The 18,876-nt window shown below is 48.5% G+C and overlaps 1 protein-coding gene across 6 annotated transcripts; it reads left to right on the forward strand.

Moving 5' to 3' along the window:
• The first annotated feature begins 1,423 nt into the window (after positions 1 to 1,423).
• Znf12 (zinc finger protein 12) lies at positions 1,424 to 16,448 on the forward strand. 6 transcript variants are annotated; one of them, XM_041678054.1, is made up of 5 exons: positions 1,424 to 1,609; positions 2,445 to 2,504; positions 5,804 to 6,774; positions 7,019 to 7,114; positions 12,819 to 16,448. In XM_041678054.1, the coding sequence occupies exons 3-5, from the start codon at positions 6,606 to 6,608 to the stop codon at positions 14,642 to 14,644; spliced, it is 2,091 nt and encodes a 696-aa protein (XP_041533988.1). In that variant the 5' UTR covers positions 1,424 to 1,609; positions 2,445 to 2,504; positions 5,804 to 6,605; the 3' UTR covers positions 14,645 to 16,448. The 6 variants fall into 6 exon arrangements, with proteins under 6 accessions (XP_041533988.1, XP_041533990.1, XP_041533991.1 ...); XM_041678056.1 differs by having other exon boundaries at positions 6,648 to 6,774; XM_041678057.1 differs by lacking the exon at positions 7,019 to 7,114.
• Positions 16,449 to 18,876: the final 2,428 nt, after the last annotated feature.

Consider the following 18,876-nt stretch of genomic DNA (forward strand, 5'->3'; position numbering starts at 1 on the left):
GCTGCTACCTGTTGCTGCTATTGGAGGTCATATATGACAACAGCTGCCACGTGCCAGGGCCAGGACCACCGGGACATAAAGTCTCTAGTTTATAAAGCTGGACACAGTAGACCTCAAGGTCAGAACTTGTAGCTGAAAGCCTGTAGGCCTGCTGGTCCAGCCAGTAGACCGTGGGCACCCAAGAGTGTGGGATGCCGGCACTGGGTGAGCGTCTCCTTGCTACTGAGCAGAGTAGAAGGACCTCAGCCTGCTGGCTGGTGACCCTTGTTCTGTCTGTACACATCGAAATCTTTTCTTAATACAAAAATATATAGGCTTGAAATATCCTCATTGCAAGGAAAAAATTTCTTTTCGGAAAGACCGGAGTCCCCTCTATGCAATGCTCCTATCTCCGTCACCTGGGGCCCCTGTTCAGAGATGTAACTACCTGCTTGTCACAGGGATGTGGGAGCTTTATCTTCGTGAGATAAGGCCAGCTTAGATGGGCACTTCAGTGACCAGGTGATGTCAGAACGGATCTGGGAGGAGAGGCAGCCAGTCTTGCAGAGCCGAGGAGAGAGTCACCCTTCCTCCTGAGACCACAGGCACCCTGCAGCGGGTTAGATTCCTGGTGCTTCTGCCTCCTGCCTACTCTTCGCGGGGCAGTGCTTCACCTGCCATGGACACCGCAGGTTGACTGGGGCGCTTCGTTCATGGTGAAACTTCTTTTCTGCAACTGTGTGGAGAATTTTTGCATTGACAGCTTTCGTTCAGTCTCCATCAGCTTTGGAAACAGGACAAGAACCCTGTTGCGTTAGGGAGCGCGGGTGGAACTGGGGAAATCATTGACCATACGGTATGTTTGAACATTGTTATTTATTGTAGGCTGACTTCAAACATCTAGGCATCTGTAATAGGGCTTTCTGTGTGTCTGCATTGGTTGCTTTTAGAACTTTTATGCATTCGTTGTGTGATCCAGAAAAATCACTATTTTTGTCTTCTCTCTCTTCTTTGGAAAGAACTGCTGGTCATTTCTTGTAGTTGGTGCTTTATGGAAACTTCTAGCACTTCGGTTAACAGAGCAGGACACACAGTTATCTGTCAGAATCCGCCTTTTATATAAAAGCCCCTGGCCAGGAGAGGGCGTGGTGCCTCGAAGACGTAACCTCTCGGGCCATTTCTGGAGACTCAAAGGGAGTGGGGACCAACACGACAGTGACCGCGGGGCCCGAATTACTGTTGCTCCCAGCTTGGTGAGATGAGGAAGAGACTTGTGCGACGATCCCTAGAAACAGGGGCGCCTAGACTTCTGGGAGTCCACACTCTACGCCAGGGTGAGAGGAAGACCTCAGAGACCCCGCCACTTCGGGAACGCGGCTGCGCGTGCGCACCTCGGCCTGCGTGCGAGTTTGCGCGTGCGCACGACCGCTGCTCCGCCCTGGCTTCCTACGGTCTGTGTTTCTGCCCTCGCTCCCGCAGCTTTGCCTTGCGCGAGTTGGAGTAGTGGAGCGTGCGGGTCCGAGGCCGGAGCGTCCGGGTCCGCAGCGGGCGGGCACGGCTGTGCAGGCCGGGGAGGCCGAGGGCCGGGCTGACAGAGGTGTCAAGACCCGGGCCCGCTGCGGCCTCCTAGGTGAGGCCTGAGGATGCAGATCGGGGCCTCGGGGGCGGGGGGGGGGGGAGTGGGAGAGGGTGGATCTTACTTGCGGGGGGCGGGGGGCTGAGCAATGAGCGCCTGCGTGAAGTCCCTGCTCCCTCCTTCCACAGTGTTAGGGATCCGGGATGGTCGCAGTGGTCAGGCTGAAGGCAGGGTGGCTGCACCACTTTGGGCAGCGTTGTCAGAGGACGAGGCGTGCGGGCATAGCAGGGGGTAGCGGCCTGAGCTGCAGAGGCGCTGTCCACACTCCTGCCTCACGCAACTCCCCTTCCTCTCACCGCTTCAGATTCTTACGGTGTCACTCGGCACCCATCGGTACCCGTGCACTGTCTGCTTGGCTCCCCCGAGTCTGTCCCTGCAACATCATAGGGTTTAGTTTTGAGAAAGTTTGTGGGGAGACTGTCTGCCATGGTGGTGACTTAACCGAGGTCACACTGAGGTGTTTTCAGTAGGAGTGCTCAGTCCCAGGCTGACATTCCTTCTGCAGTATTAAAGATGCAGTCACAATATCACCTAATTTTATACAAATATAGTCACCACCAGGTTAACTGTGTTGTTTTCAGAGCAGCCTGTGAGTATTCTTTTGTATCCCAATTAAACAATGTAAATTATTTAAACAGCATTTCGTGTTAGTTCACCTTGACAGTCCCGTCCATCCATTCCCCACGCATAGTTAAAGCTCTCCAGTTCCTTCTGAAAGCCCACAAGACCATCACCCATAAGGTTTCCTTCTTGGAATGTTCTAGTAGGTTTCTCTATAGATTTCCCCCTTGTCATACCACTAATAATGGCTTTGTTTCTCCTTCCCCAGACCCAATCCGAGTACTTCTCCAGACTTTTCCTTCGGCAGCGGAAGATGACGACATCCTTGGTGAGTTTTTTTCTCTTCACCTCTCTATGGTCTCATTTGGTCTATGCACTCGGAGAGGCGAAGAACAGTTCAGGCTTTAAAAGGGAAAATAGATAAAAGAGTCAGACAAAACCATACTGAGCAGTCGTAAGCTGTTTTTGTTGTGCTCATAGCTCCAGGTAGCACGGCCCTTGAAGAGCCCTTCTGATGGTATGGTTGTCACCTTGACCAGATTCAGAGACATGGGAGATGGGCCTCAGGGAGTGCCTCTGTGTGTGTGTGGGGGGGGGGGGTGCCTGTGTGTGGGGTGCCCGAGTGTGTGTGTGTGTGGGTGCCTGTGTGTGTGTGTGTGGGGGGGGGTGTCTTGGTTATATTCATTGATGTGGAGAAACCCGTTTGATTGTGGGCAAGACCATCCCCTGGGCATCCTGGGCATGTAAGATGGAGTGAATGCCTTCCTTCTGTTTCCCGGTCATGGATTCGATGTGGCTAGCTGCTTTCCGCTCCTGCTGCCTGGGTTGTTCTCCGTGATGGATTGTACCCTTGAACCGATCTACAGCCCAGCTCTCCAATGGTATTCTGTGGTGGTTCCCCTGCAGACTTGATAGCAGACAGGGAAAAAAATGGTTCACGAAGAGACAAGAATGAACCTCAGCTCAGCCCGATTTTATTGTAACCGGTGCTGGACCAGGACTTATAGGGTCTGGCCCAGATCATTTAACTTTAGCCATACTTAAACACAGCACAGTTTTGGAAAAAAGTATTCAGATAACAGTGAACTCAGCCCCAAGTGCACAACAACTCAAGACATGTTTACATTGAGATTCTTTACAAAGTACATCTGGATTCTTTCACAAACAGGGCTACAGTTGGCCCAGAGATAGTACCCTTGACTTAGAGTCCAGGGAGTTTGACCGAGGTAAACATAGTGCCGGTGGGTGTCAGGATTGACCTGGCCCTAAGATGACCTAGAAGTCTCTTAGGCTGTCATAAAGCACAAGTAACGTCACTTGTAAAAGTGGGGTTTGTGGTCTATAAACAATGTTCAAGATATAGGGGAAAATGTCTTAAATAAGCAAAAACAAATTCTGGGAGATAAGGACACAGCCTGTCTATTAAGACAGCAAAGGATCAGCAGGTAGTAAAACGATATCCTAGCATTCCAGGAAGAGCAGCCGCGCACCTCAGCTGTTGAACTTTCCTGTGTGCACAGGGTCTTTCTGCTCTGTCCAGTACCCTAACATGCACACACACACACTGTTGACACATCCTGTCTCTGTCTTCTGTCAGTTTCTGTCTTGCTGCCCTCATCCTGGAGTTAGGATTTCTTCTGCCTTCATGAGGCACTTCCTAACCCTGCTCTGACCTCGCTCTTCGGGTGTTAGCCAGTAGCCAGCTGCCTGCTGGCCACCTCTGTGGACCGTGTGTCTACAACACCCAACAGACTGTTGCATCCACGTCAGTCAGTCTTTCTCAGCCCACCATTTTGCCTTCTGTTCTGTTCCTTTCCTTGTCCCGTTGTCCAGTTCAAAGGCTGCGGTCCGTTCAAAACTGTCCCGTTTTCTGTCACCACAGTCAGCTTTCTTTTACGGTCTGAGTAGTTTTTCTTTGTTTTATTTCCATTTCTTTGTTTTTGTGGCATCGGTTGGTTTGAAAAGGGGTCTTGATGTGTAGATCAGGCTGCCCCTGAGCTCTTGACCCTCCCTCTTCCACCAAGAGTTAAAGGCATATACTACCATCCCTGGCCCTGGTGATGACTTTTAGTGTCCCAAGAAGTTAAGGGACAGACCCCTTGGACTTTTTCAGCCCTCACGTAGCCCTCCTTCCCTTTGGCGGGAGTTATTTATTTATTGGAGTCATTTATTCTCTCGCAGATGCCAGTGTGCTCGCCTAGACACTGGCGTTCTCCAAAGAACGGAATATTCCTTCCCAGGAGCTCACCTAGTTCCCTCCGTGGGGGAGTCTCAGATGGAAACACACAGGATGGGAATATCCACGGATGTGAGAATTGAGTAGCCGTTCTCAGAGCTGGTCTGTGGCTGCTCTGCTGCTCTGAGACAGATTCTGTCCGCTCACACTTACGGAGCCATACGTCTCTGCTCTTGTGTTATCTTACTGTTTGGGTTGATGGTATTTTTGTTGTTGTTTGGGTTTTTTTAAGTTACTTCGTGGGTGTGTACATGCCACGTTGGGTGTGTGGAGGTCAAAGGACAACTTTCAGGAGTCAGGTTACAGGGATTGAGCGTAAGTTGCTAGATTTGGTGGCGAGCACCTTCACCTGCTGAGCCATCTTGCTGGCCCTGTGTTTTTATTCGTAAGATACTCTGTTGTTTCCTTTCATTTCCCAGAGCATTGGTTTCACATCTTTCTTCCTCTCTTAAAAACCGGCTTACAGGTCACTGGCTTAAAGCATGTTTATAATAATATATATTCGATAACCAGCAATAGGTTAGATACCGATGGAATCTACTTCACTGTGCTAAGTGCTTCTCATAGGGTCCATGATACCCACTGATGTTCACGGGTGGCGGTGATGCAGTGGCAGGAAGCAGTTGCACTGCTGGTGTGTTCGGGTGATGCAGTGGCAGGAAGCAGTTGCACTGCTGGTGTGTTCGGGTGATGCTGGTGTGTTCGGGTGATGCTGGTGTGTTCGGGTGATGCTGATGTGTTCGGGTGATGCTGGTGTGTTTGGGTGATGCTGATGTGTTCGGGTGATGCTGTTGTGTTTGGGTGATGCTGTGGCGGGAAGCAGTTGCACTGCTGGTGTGTTCGGGTGATGCTGTAGCGGGAAGCAGTTGCACTGTTGCTGTGTTCGGGTGATGCTCTGGTGGGAAGCAGCTGCACTGCTGCTGTGTTCGGGTGATGCTGTAGCGGGAAACAGTTGCACTGCTGCTGCTGTGTTTGGGTGATGCTGGTGTGTTCAGACAATGCTGTGGTGGGAAGCAGTCACATGGCTGTGTGTTCATGAATGAAACAGTTTAAACACTAAACGGAAGTTTGAGGAGCTGAGGACATAGCTGTGTGGTTAAACACTTGTCCCACAGATTGTGGACTGGAGTTCAGATTTCCAGAAACCCATAAAAATGCCAGGAGGATGTGCCTGCCTGTAATGGCAGCCTTGAAAGAAAGCAACAAGGGGCTCCCAGGAAGACTACCATGTCCCTAAGTTCTGGGCTTGATTGAGAGGCTGTGCAATGGACAGTGCTGTGGTGAAGAATCTGGGGCATCCTTGTCTAGAGTGCAGGAGAGAGACCTGAACTGGTGCTGATTGGGAAGGGTTTGCATATGGAGGGCAGTTTAACTGCTGTGAATCCATGCAGGTCCTCCATCAAAGCGGTCAGTGATCTGGAAACCCGAGGGAGAGAAGCGCCAACAGAGGACACAAGGAAGAGTCAGGGAAGTAAGGGGGGGGGGATACCAGTATCATTCATGTATTGGAGACCAGATGGAGAGTGTTCCAAAGAGTAGGGTGCACCTAGGATTGTGTGGGTGCCCCTTGGATCTGAGCTCTTCAGTGGTGGGAACTGTTTCTGAAGGTTTTTGTGTCCCCAACAGCAAGCATTATTCCTGGCTTGTAGTTCAAGCCCAGTGCTTTCTTAATGTGTATAAATGAGTCCCAAGGCAGTTGGGTATTTTCTGTTTTCTATGTGTGTGTATTACGTGTATTTGTGTCTTGCACAGTTTTGCCTGTGTGAGTGCATGTGGAGGCCCAGGGTGGTGCTGGGAGCCATCGTTCACCCTTCCCCTGTACTCACTGAAGGAAGATCTTAGTCAAACCCAGGGTGGTGCTGGGAACCATCGTTCACCCTTCCCCTGTACTCACTGAAGGAAGATCTTAGTCAAACCCAAGGCTCTCCAATATGGCTAGTCTTGCTGGCCAGCTTCCTCTGGAGAGCCCCTATCTTGTCTCCCAAGATTAGAACTACTGTCATGCCTGCCTGGCATTTACCTGGGTTTCTGGAACCCTAATCTGGTACTCACTCATACTGCAAGTGCTTTAACCGCGGAGCCGTTTCTCTCGCCTGATAGGCAGGCTTTCCTTTCGCAGTCTGTGATATAAAGTAAAATGCGCAGTGTTCATGGTTGACAGCAGCAGCGAGCTTGGGAAGAGCTTGTCTTCAGATGCCTGTTTCTTGTGATCGCATTCTGAGAATGTTGTTGCAGGGCCCACTGTCCTTCAGGGACGTGGCTGTGGCCTTCACCCAGGAGGAGTGGCAGCGGCTGGGCTCTGAGGAGAAGATGACGTACAGGGACGTGATGCTGGAGACCTACAGCAACCTCGTCTCCGTGGGTGAGCACCGCTTCCTTCTCAGCTGCTCAAATGTGGGATTGCCTTTAAGGTCATGAAAGAGTTGGTGGCTTTAATTCTGAGCTCTGTGGGATGATTGTGAGCGGTTCACTCTGATTGGCCGTTCTGTAACGATAAGGCACGAGGGCTTGTGCTCTCCTGCCTATACAGCGGCAGTTGCCCTGCACGATGGAAATGGTGAAGCGGGGCCGGCAGGCTCAAGTTGTGTTTCATTTCTCATTAACAGGGTGTCACATTATCAAACCGGATGTTATCATCAAGTTGGAACAAGGAGAAGAGCCATGGATAGTAGAAGGAGCATTCTCACCTCAGAGCTATCCAGGTGTGTTAGTGGAGGCAGAGAGGCAGAGAGGAGGTGGTAACTGGGGCGTTTCTCCCAGGAACATTCTGATCATCCCACGCTTTAGGAATTACTGAAGGTAGTTAGTCGCTCCTAAAGATTTCTTCCCCATGAACATATGGGGAATCTCCCCCTGGCTACCACTCTCCAGAATCAAAGGTTCCTAGATGCCTGTGAAGGGCGCTCACCTTTAATCCAGCGCTCGGGAGGCAGAGGCAGGCTGAGTTCAAGGCCAGCCAGGGCTACACAGAAGAGTCACCCATTATCATAGTTTCCTTAGGTGTTCATAAGTGTATTGTCAATAATCAGCCTTCAGCTCTTAGGCTGTTACCCTTTGCTTTTATCTTCGTTCTGTCTGACCGTGAGCTAGTAGCTGTATCGGTCACTTCCCTGTGGCTGTGATAAAACCTCACAGAAGGGGCTCCCAGCTCCAGGTACGCAGCCCTTCACAGCCTGGCAGTCACAGCAACATGGAGGAGGCAGCGGCTCATGCTGTGCCTGCACTGCGTCCGCACTCAGGAAGCAGGGGTGATGCTTGCTGGTGCACAGCTCCCTTTCTCATTTTTATTCAGGCCAGAATCCTGGCCCAGGGACTGGTACTCCAGATGGTAGGTGTTTCTTTCTCACCAAGGAATCACAGGGTGCCTAGAAGCTGGACTTCTGGGTGATTGACAGTATTAACCATCATGGGCTCTTTTTTTTTTGTTTTTTTGTTTTTTGTTTTTTTCGAGACAGGGTTTCTCTGTGGTTTTGGAGCCTGTCCTGGAACTAGTTCTTGTAAACCAGGCTGGCCTTGAACTCATAGAGATCCACCTGCCTCTGCCTCCCGAGTGCTGGGATTAAAGGCGTGCACCACCACTGCCCAGCTTGGGCTCTTTTTTTTAAGCCTTTATTTTTATCTTATGTGTATGTTTTGCCTGTGTATGTATCTGTGTGCCATGTGCATGCAGTGCCTGTGGAGGACAGAAGAGGGGTTGGATGCCCTCAGCTGGAGTTACATTGTTGTAATAGGAGTGTGGGGGCTGTGTCCCCCGCACCCGGCCGCCCGCACTGCTAGCTTTACCCGAAATAATTACATGGAAACTGTATTCTTTTAAACACATTAGTTTTAGTTTTTTATTGGCTAGCTCATACATATTGATCTAACCCATTTTTAATAATCTGTGTAGCTCCACGAGCTGGCTTACCAGGAAAGATCTTAACCTGTGTCTGTCTGGAGTGGGAGAATCATGGTGACTCCTTGACTCAGCTTCTTTCTCCCAGCATTCTGTTCTGTTTACTCCACCCACCTAAGGGTTGGCCAATCAAATGGGCCTAGGCAGTTTCTTTATTAATTAACCAATGAAAGCAACAGATTAGAAAGAAATCACTTCCACATCATTACATGGCTGTGAATAGCTGTCTGGGTGCTAGGAATCTAACCCAGGTCCTCTGGAAGAGCAACCAGTGTTCTTAACTGATAATCCATCTCTCCAGCCCCTTTAATTCTATTTTCTGTCATCATTGGGAGTGTGAGTGTACAGGTTCAACAGCATGCATCTGAGGTCACTGGAGAACTTTTGTGGAGTGGTTCTTTCCTTCTATGTTCACGTGGGAGACAGGTTTAACTTAGGTTGCTAGTTTTGTTCAGCAAGCTTCTTTACCCAGTGAGCCATTTCACCTCCCACCTGTAGCTGGTGTGTTTTACTCTTTGCTCTTATGGGGCCTGCCACCCAGTCCCAAATAAATATACAGAGACATAGTCTTCCTTAGGAATGCCCGGCCCAGCTTGTCTTGTTGCTAGCCAGTTTTTCTTAACTTAAGCTATCCTGTTTGCCTCTGGCCTTTTACCTTTCTCCTTCCTTCCTTCCTTCCTTCCTTCCTTCCTTCCTTCCTTCCTTTTTGGTTTTTCAAGACAGGGTTTCACTGTAGTTTTGGCTCCTGCCCTGGAACTAGCTCTTGTAGACCAGGCTGGTCTCGAACTCACAGAGATCCTCCTGCCTCTGCCTCCCAAGTGCTGGGATTAAAGGTGTGGGCCACCACCACCCGGCCCTTTCTCTGTTCTATATTCCTTTCTTTTCTTTTCTTCTTATTTCGTGGCTGACTGGCCCCTGTCGTCCTCTGTCCTCCTTTTCTCACTCCTCCCTCTTCTCCTTCTGTTTGTTCTTTGCCTGGCAGCCCTGCCTGTTTCTCTCTTCTACCTAGCTGTTGGCTACTCAGCTCTTTATTAGACCAATCAGGTGTTTGTAGGCAAAGTAACACAGCTTCACAGAGTTAAAAAAAAAATGCAACATATCTTTGCATCATTAAACAAATATCCCACAGCATAAGTGAGTGTAACACATCTAAAATAATAATCCACAACACCCACCTCTTTATTTTCTTTGAGGTTGGCTTATAAAATCCCTGTCTTAAACCATTTGACCCTGGCCTGTCCCTGCCTCTGTGGCCAGGTCTTGTTCTCTGGAAATCCAGCCTGATGATGTTTAGCTCCTGCAGACCTGGTCTCTTTCTTGCTTCCAAAACACTTGTTTTTCTCTTAGCTTTATACTTGCTCTTTTCCCCAGCCCTTGAATGATGTCCCGTTGTATTGTGTACATAAACAACATGTGATTAATTTCTCTTTCCACCTTCTGAAGTATCTAGGAAGGGTATTTTTCCACCTGTGCCCTGGCTTTATGATTCTTCAGAGGGCTTCTCCACTGTCAAGTCTGAGGTTTTCTTCACCTGCTTGTTTCTCTGCAGACTCATACCGGTGTTGCAGCTGCATGGCACCTGCCGTCCCTTTTCTGCTTACAGCGTGTGTTTCTCTCATTCTTGCTGTTTGTGAAATTGATCATGAACTCTTCCAGCTTATGGCTGCCGAGCACTTTTCCTATCTCCTTAATTGATTTATTGCTCACTTCTCATTTCTCACCATGGCCCTCATAGAGTCTCTGAGAATATCTACTCATCGGGTGGTGCAGGTCTCCAGAGTGGCTGCGTGTTGTTCCCTTAGGAAATGTCTTGTTTACCTTTTTTTTTTTCTTGTTTACCTTTTATGCCGTTTTAATGTAAGCGTGAAATGTGTCTGGACTGCTGTTACTCCTGATTGGCTTGGGAAGATTCTTCACCGTAGGTACCCAGTTGACCCTCTACAAAGTGAACCTGTCTCCAGAGGCGTAGCACTAACGGCTCTGAATGGCCTGCAAGAGTTTCCTGAAACCCTCACTAACCGCATTTGTTCCATGGTCCTAGCATCTTCTCATCGTGGGGTTTTCATCTCTGCGCTTTACGTTTCGCTAGGATGGGCCGTGCTGTCGAGTTTCCTCCCCTGGACATGTTTTCCTTCCCAGCTTTTATCATTACTCCAGTTTCACCCTTCTCTCTGCAGTAAAAGTAGGCAGGACGTCCAGCAGGAAAGCTTAGGAACGGAGACTTGTAGGTGCCTGTGTGCAAAGAATTTGCTGGCTATCTCAGGAATCCTAGCATAAGGCCGGGGGCACTGTGATCTGTCTCAGCCGACTTGATAGGACGTGATGATGTATATAGTATTGATCTCCAGAACAAATCCTAACTTCATTGTTCCGCATGACTCTTTCTTAGTTAATAATCTGCTTTTCCTGGAACAGAATGTTTTCAGTTATGACCTATCCTGCCTGGCTTTGAGTCATTTTTGAGTCCAGGTGGTGATGTGTTGGTTTTTGGCACTGGTGGATTCTGGGAGGCGGTAAGAAGAATAAGATTAATAATTTGAGATTTGGTATGCATGACATCGAGTGAAGTAGGTCTATCCCATAATTTCTAAGATAAGTGAAAACAGAAATCCCCATTGGAAGAGCTTGCTGAGGGCCCGTACATTTGCACACAAAGTGGAACTCACATTCAGAATTAGACCGTGGCAGGTTGTGTGGAAACGGCTGTGTCAGCACTTTTCAGTTGCTGTCAATGCCATTGCAGATGGGGTTTTTCCTAGGGACCACAGGCTTCCAAATAACTACATACAGACTATTATTAATTATAAATACTTGACTGAGAACTTGGGCTTGTTACTAACTAGCTCTTAGAACTTAAATTAACCCATAATTCTTATCTGCAGTCTAACACATGGTGGTACCTTTTTTCAGCATGGCATGTTCATTTCCTGCTTCCTCTGGGTCTGACTGGCAACCCTATCCTTCTTTATCCCCAAGCTTTCTTTTTGTTTACAACTCTCAACTAATCTCTGCCTGCCTAGCTATTGGCCATTTAGCCTTTTATTAAACCATTCAGAAGGCACCTTGGCAAAGACACATCTTCACAATGGACGAAAAGATTATTCCACAGCACAGCATGACCAAGGGAACAGAGAAGAGAGCGTTTATGTGGGGCTGATGGTTCCAGAAGGATAATGGTCCATCGCTGTCACAGCAGGGTGTGGCAGCAAGAGGCTGGAGCAGCGGCTGAGAGCTCACAGCTCAGTCTACAGACAGGAAGCAGAGAGAGAAAACTCCAAGTACCAGGAGTCTTTTGAAACCCAAAAGCTTCTCTTACTGATACTTCCTTCCAAACAGCCACCAACTAGGGACCAAGTATTTAAATGCTCAAGACTTACAGGGAACATCTCGTTCAAACCAACACAGAGCTGGCAGATTGAAAGCGGGAAAAATAAATGCTCAGGAAACCTTCAGTATGTATTCTGTGCCTCTTGCTGTCATGAGCATTTCGAGTCCTGTAATCCCACAACAACCGTGTAAGGTAAAGCCCGTCACTTCCTGCTGATAGGTGGAGATGGTGGCTGTGGAGGCTGTTAAGTAACTCTCCCTGGGTGACGGTATCAGTTCATACAGCACAGTTAGGAACTGTCCAGCTAGGAACAGTAGTACATTTCATGGTCAAAGTGAGTTCAGTCTTAAACTTGATAGAATCCTTTTTTTAAAAAATTCTAGCCTTTTAGGGAATGACATCTTCTTTTTTTTTTCGAGACAGGGTTTCTCTGTAACTCTTTTTGGTTCCTGTCCTGGAACTAGCTCTTCTAGACCAGGCTGGCCCCGAACTCACAGAGATCCTCTGCCTCCCGAGTGCTGGGATTAAAGGCGTGCACCACCACCGCCTGGTGGGATGACATCTTTTTCTGTGCCTTTTGGTACTCCTTGTCTCACATAGATGTTCCAGAACTCGCCTTCCAAGTGAAGCTTAGAGGGAGAGCCTGGGTCTCAGGTTCTAGACACCAGCAATTTAGGTGTAAAATTTATGTGACACTGTTGTGTGGAATGCAGACGAGATATTATGGAAGGATACAAGGTGGAGAACGAGGCACAGGTGTGTCAGCGTGGTCAGCAACGCCTCAGATTCTAGCCTCTCCCAGGGTGAGTGATGTGGAGAAAGTGCTTTTCGGCCACCACACCGTCCTGTTTCCATATGTCTTGTGCAGTGGCGTTCCTAACTGTCCTGTGGGCTCTCCTTTGCTCCGAGTCCTTTCATCCAGCACCCCCGCCCTTTCCACCAGTCATTGCTCTGGATCCGTGGACAAAATGTTAGAAAGTGACCCAGGTCAAAGGTGCTCAGTGTCGTCAGTTTCCTTTCCTTCCCGCCGGTGGAGATCTGTCTGTTACTCCAAACGATACAGCAGTGTGGGTACCAACAGGATTGTGAAGCTAAACTCACAATGAGGGGCTGTGTATCAGTTGTCAGACCATGTCTTATGTAGGAAGACGTACAAACTTGCGTTCAATTTGTCTTTCTTCAGATGAAATCTGGCAGGTGAATGACCTGATGGAGAAAGCCCCGGAAGATGGAAAGAAGCTCTCGAGGGCAGCTGTGCTCAGCTACAGAAGCGTGGTCGGAAAGACAGGCGATGCTGCCGGTGAAGCTGCTGCTGTAGAAACAACACTTGTTCCTTCAGGGAAAGTCATCCCTAAATGCAGCTCCTGCGCGGAGAGCTTGACGTGTATCTCCGCCTTCATCAGCAGCGATGGGAGCTACGCAAAGATGAAGCCCAATGTCTGTGCTGGATGTGGGAAATCGCTGCTCCACACTAAGCTCGAGAAAACACATCCAGGAGAAGATTCTTACGGATTTAGTCAGAATGAAGACGATTACACTCTAAGTGAAGAAAATTTTTACCAAAAACTTCGTACTTTGGAGAAGCCCTTTGAATATGTTGAGTGCCAGAAATCCTTCCCAAAGAACACTGTTTTCGTTGATTCTGTGGAAGAGAAGCCCTATGACTGGAGTGAGTCTGAAATGGCTTTCCTCCAGATGTCAGAGCTCAGTGTCCACCAGGATTCTCACATGGAAATAAAGCCCTACGAGTGCCGGGAATGCGGGAAGTCCTTCTGTAAAAAGTCCAAATTCATCATCCACCAGAGAACTCACACGGGAGAGAAACCGTTTAAGTGTAACCAGTGTGGGAAGTCCTTCTGCCAGAAGGGAACCCTCACCGTGCATCAGAGGACACACACAGGGGAGAAGCCCTACGAATGTAATGAGTGCGGGAAAAACTTCTACCAGAAGTTACACCTCATCCAGCACCAGAGAACTCACTCAGGAGAGAAGCCCTATGAATGCAGCTACTGTGGGAAGTCCTTCTGCCAGAAGACGCACCTCACGCAGCACCAGAGGACACACTCAGGCGAGAGGCCCTACATCTGTCCCGACTGTGGAAAGACTTTCTCTCAGAAGTCAGCCCTTAATGACCACCAGAAGATCCACAGCGGGGTGAAGCTGTACAAGTGCAGCGAGTGTGGGAAGTGCTTCTGCCGCAAGTCCACACTCACCACCCACATGAGGACGCACACCGGGGAGAAGCCCTACGAGTGCAACGAGTGCGGGAAGTTCTTCTCCAGGCTGTCCTACCTGACCGTGCACTACAGAACCCACTCGGGGGAGAAGCCCTACGAGTGTGCCGAGTGCGGGAAGACCTTCTACTTGAACTCCGCCCTCATGCGGCACCAGAGGGTGCACACCGGAGAGAAGCCTTACGAGTGCAGCGAGTGCGGGAAGCTGTTCTCACAGCTGTCCTACCTCACCGTGCACCACCGAACTCACTCGGGAGTGAAGCCCTACGAGTGCAGCGAGTGCGGGAAGACCTTCTACCAGAACTCGGCCCTGTGCCGGCACCGGAGAATCCACAGAGGGGAGAAGCCCTACGAGTGCTACATATGCGGGAAGTTCTTCTCACAGATGTCCTACCTCACCATCCACCACCGCATCCACTCAGGGGAGAAGCCCTACGAGTGCAGCGAGTGCGGGAAGACCTTCTGCCAGAACTCCGCCCTGAACAGGCACCAGCGGACACACACAGGGGAAAAAGCCTATGAGTGTTACGAGTGTGGGAAGTGCTTCTCGCAAATGTCGTACCTCACCATCCATCACCGGATCCACTCGGGGGAGAAGCCCTTTGAATGCAGTGAGTGCGGGAAAGCCTTCTCTAGGATGTCCTACCTCACCGTGCACTACAGAACACACTCGGGAGAGAAGCCTTACGAGTGCGCCGAGTGTGGGAAGAAGTTCTACCACAAGTCAGCGTTCAATAGCCATCAGAGGGTTCACCGAAGAGGGAGTGCCATGTAGCTGTGTGGGAGGCTCCCCTACAGCGGGCTCAGATGACCACCTCAGTGAGCAGGTGGAGCTCTGTGTACATTTGTTTCTCAGCACCCATAGCTTTCATATCCAAGGGTTCAACCGACCAGAACTACTTAGGGAAAAGGTTTTATCTGTACTGAATATATACAGACTTTTTTTCTTGTACAATATGACAACTTTGATATTGCATTTGTATGATATTAAACATTATAGATCATCTAGAGATGAGTTAAAATACATAAGAAGATTATGTAGGCTGTACACAAATACAGCATTTTACATAGGGACTTAATAAACTGCAGACTTTGGTGTCCAGGTGGTCCTAGAACCACACTTACACATACCAAAGGATACTTTGAGAGCCCACACAAGTGAGCAGGACATGGCCATGTGAAGTAGATCCATCCGGAAATTCACAGGGCAGAAACCACAGTTGTGACAAGAGTACATAGCAGCCTATCCAGGAGTAAGAATCAAACTGCTGTCAGGGAGTTGACTCTCTTAACTGTGAGACATACACTCCTTTGGAAACTCTGGTACTAAGGATGTTTTGTAAAAATTAAGATAATCTGCTGGAAATAAGTACACTCTGTAACTACAGGATATAAATGTCAGTTGAGTTAGCAAAGTTTGGTGCATTAAACTGGCAAATAATTCCCTAGGAACACAGGACTTGGGGTTTCTTGTTCTTATTTTAGTAACCATCACAGAAATCATGTTTGTTCTGTTTTAATCAAGCTTGGAAGAGCGTATCCTTAGTTTGTAACGTATGGTAAGGTAGCCTATTCTAACCAAGTTCGCCATCATGTTACTTTTGAATATGCATTTCACTGGAGTAGGATCTGAAAGTTATGAACTATGCTTTTTCCTTGTTGCTTGTGTTTTAAAATGCATTTGATCATTGTTACAGGATTATATCTGTAATAAGCCAATTTTTTGTTGTTTTTAACTATCGCAAAGACGACAGAAATGTATCTATAAAATAGGAAACTCTGAGTAGATCATTTTAAATTAAGCCAGAATCTTCAAGGGTGAGAAGTAGCTTCAGCACTCACTACTCTGTACAGCCACGACCTAAGAATATTCTCCTTCCTCTCTGCGTTTGCTCACTTCCTTCTTATGTAGATGTGAGGTCCTAGAGCACAGGGCTGTGCAGGTGTCTGTGCTAGTGTGGGGAACGTTCTCCACTCTGCCATCGCTAGGAGGTGAGAACACACAAATCAGGGTGTGGCAGACATCATCCCTGTCGTCTGTCACTCCCTCCTGGCTCTTTGCCCTCCTGGGAATATGGGCTCTAACTCCTGGTAAGTGTCTTTGGTAGAGATAATCCTTCCCTGTAGCCTAGGACCCAAGTCTAAAGAGTTAGTGGGGTTATCAGAGATTGTCTCCTGAAAGGGTTTCCTCAAAGAAGCCGAACCTTAGTGAGCATCGCCTTGTCTGGATGTGGTGACTCCCAGCAGTGGCCACAGTTTAACAGTCATAGCCGTACAGAAGTAGAATGAACTGGGACCTGATGTCTCAGAGGCATTAAACCAGCTTGACTGGAGCCGCTCCATGTCTGGACTGTGTCTTTTTCTAAGAGATTATTTGTTTCTAAGCCAGTTGACTTAGGAACATTCTGCTAGTAACAAGACAGTCTACCTGGTGTAGCATTACACTTTGTAGGAGTTATGCAATTCGGAAGTGGACTCTAGCTAAATCATTTATTTTGATGTGTTAATAGAGAGATTTATTATCTGTAAATTTGTATGTAAATAATCTGAACATTGAAAATGAATTTGAAACAAACGTATATGCTTCCTTGAGCTGCCCTGTCATTGGCCTGTAAGATTGTTTTCCTATGTGTTTGTGTGTGCGCAAGTGTGTAGAGGCCCAAGGACAACTTTCAGGTGATGTCTTGTTTGCTGAGACAGGGTGTCCCTAACTGGCCTGGAGTTCACCTTCAGGAGCCACCTGTCTCCAGCTCCTCATTGCTGAGGTTACAGGTGCCCATGGTCCCATTGTACATGGATTCTGGAGATGGAACTTGAGTCATACGTGTGCACAGCAGGCACGTAACCAACAGCCAGCCACAGCCATAGCTGACTTGTATACGTGTGCACAGCAGGCACGTAACCAACAGCCAGCCACAGCCATAGCTGACTTTAATACGTGTGCACAGCAGGCACGTAACCAACAACCAACCACAGCCATAGCTGACTTTAATACGTGTGCACAGCAGGCACGTAACCAACAGCCAGCCACAGCCATAGCTGACTTTAATACGTGTGCACAGCAGGCACGTAACCAACAACCACAGCCATAGCTGACTTTAATACGTGTGCACAGCAGGCACGTAACCAACAACCAACCACAGCCATAGCTGACTTTAATACGTGTGCACAGCAGGCACGTAACCAACAGCCACAGCCATAGCTGATTTTTTTCACATGGGTTCTGGGAATAACTCAGCCTCATGATGGTGAGGCAGGCATGTTGCCAACTGAGGCCTTGTTTTGAGAGACAAGTGTTGCACTGTGGCCCTGGCAGGCCTTGAACTCGTGGTAATCCTGCCTTACTATCCCAAGTGTGGAAGTCCAGATGTGAGCCACCAGAACCAGCTTGACTTGTGGAATTAATTTTTGGAGACAGTCATCAGGTCTGCTCCCGTTTTCTAATACATTAGCATTTGTTTGGGGTAGTTTAACCTGCACATGGACCATTGCTTACATCTGGCAGTGTGTGATGTGAGGTAAGGATCTAGTTTTGTTCACTTACAGAGAATTATCCTGGTAGCCCATCTCTTCCCACTCCCCATGTCCTTGTATAATACTGAGTATACCTCGTAACAAAAATTTAAAGTCTGGTAGGTGGTTTAGTTAGGTATTGGGACAAAAAGTTGGTAGTATATTTGTTGAAATGGTAACTACAGCAAGCATGGTGCTGTATGCCTGTATTCCCAGCACTTGGAAGATTGGAGGCAGGACAATTAAGAGGCCCAGGCCAGCCTGGAATAAACAGCCACATCCACACACGAATTTCCCACAATTATGTCATAACTTGATGACACAATGTACATTTGTGTGTGTCTGGTGGTGTGTGCCCAAGGTGGATGCTCGGTGTTTCTCCATCATTTTCTGAGTCAGGTCTCACTGGACCTAAATTGGCTGGCCAGTGAGTTTCAGGGATCCACCTGTCTACTCCCAACCCCCATAACTTGGGTTACAGGCATATATCATTGTGCACGGATTTCAAAGATCAGAACCCAGGTCTTCCTGCTTGTACAAGAGGCACGTCACTGACTGAGCCATCTCCTCAACCCACAATACTCATGTAAAGAAACAGTGAAGATGTGCTACCACCAGGACCATTGTGTGTGCATGGTATGTACCCTTCTTCATTCCTGTCATCTCTTCACCTAGCTGCAGTCCAGCTCTAGCCAGGAAGTCACATGACTGTCCTCCCCAAATGATGGCAAGCTTTATAGAGTGCTTCTGCTTTAAATGTACAAGGAAATTTACCACATAGCTATGGCTCACAACCATCTGTAACTCTGGTTTCAGGGGATCTGACCCCTCTTCAGACCTCAAAGGGTGGTAAAACAAATTGGACAGGAGAGAGATCTCAGTGGCTAAGGCACTTGCTCTGCAAGTAGAACAGAGTGCAGGTCCTCAAAACCCATTTAAATGCAAGAGCACGTGGTGGCCCACCTGGAATTCCAGCCTCAGCAGGCAGAGACGAGATCCACGGAGCAGGCTGGCTAGCCAAAACAGTGGGAGAGAGCCTGCCTGAGTGATGTCGAAGAGACCATTCCAGACATCGATTCTGGCTTACCTGTGTGCACAACCCCAAATGTGTTACTACGAACTTACAAACACACACGCTCACGTGAAAATGGAAAAAGCAAAATCCATCCATTGGATTTTTAAAAATCCATTTATGTTATGTGTGTGCACACCTGAGTGTATGTGTGCACACTATGCGGGCAGAAGCCCGTGCGAGTGAAGATTTTGGGGTCCCCTGGGACTAGAGTTACACATGATTGTTAGCCACCACCTGACTGCTGGGAATTGAACCTGGGTTCTCTGCAATAGCGGTAAGTGTTAGCAGGTGAGCATCTCTCCAGCGGCGCTCCCCTCCTCCCCCCCCGTTGGATTAAAGTTTATGATGCTTTGTGGAAATGATAGGCTTGCACAGCCAATGGGCTTGTTGCTGCCACCTGAAGCTGGAGATGGCCTAGA

The sequence above is a fragment of the Microtus oregoni genome, unplaced genomic scaffold, assembly GCF_018167655.1.
Source record: "Microtus oregoni isolate MIOR12 unplaced genomic scaffold, Mior012 000029F_ref0000214, whole genome shotgun sequence".
Taxonomy (NCBI): Eukaryota; Metazoa; Chordata; class Mammalia; order Rodentia; family Cricetidae; genus Microtus; species Microtus oregoni.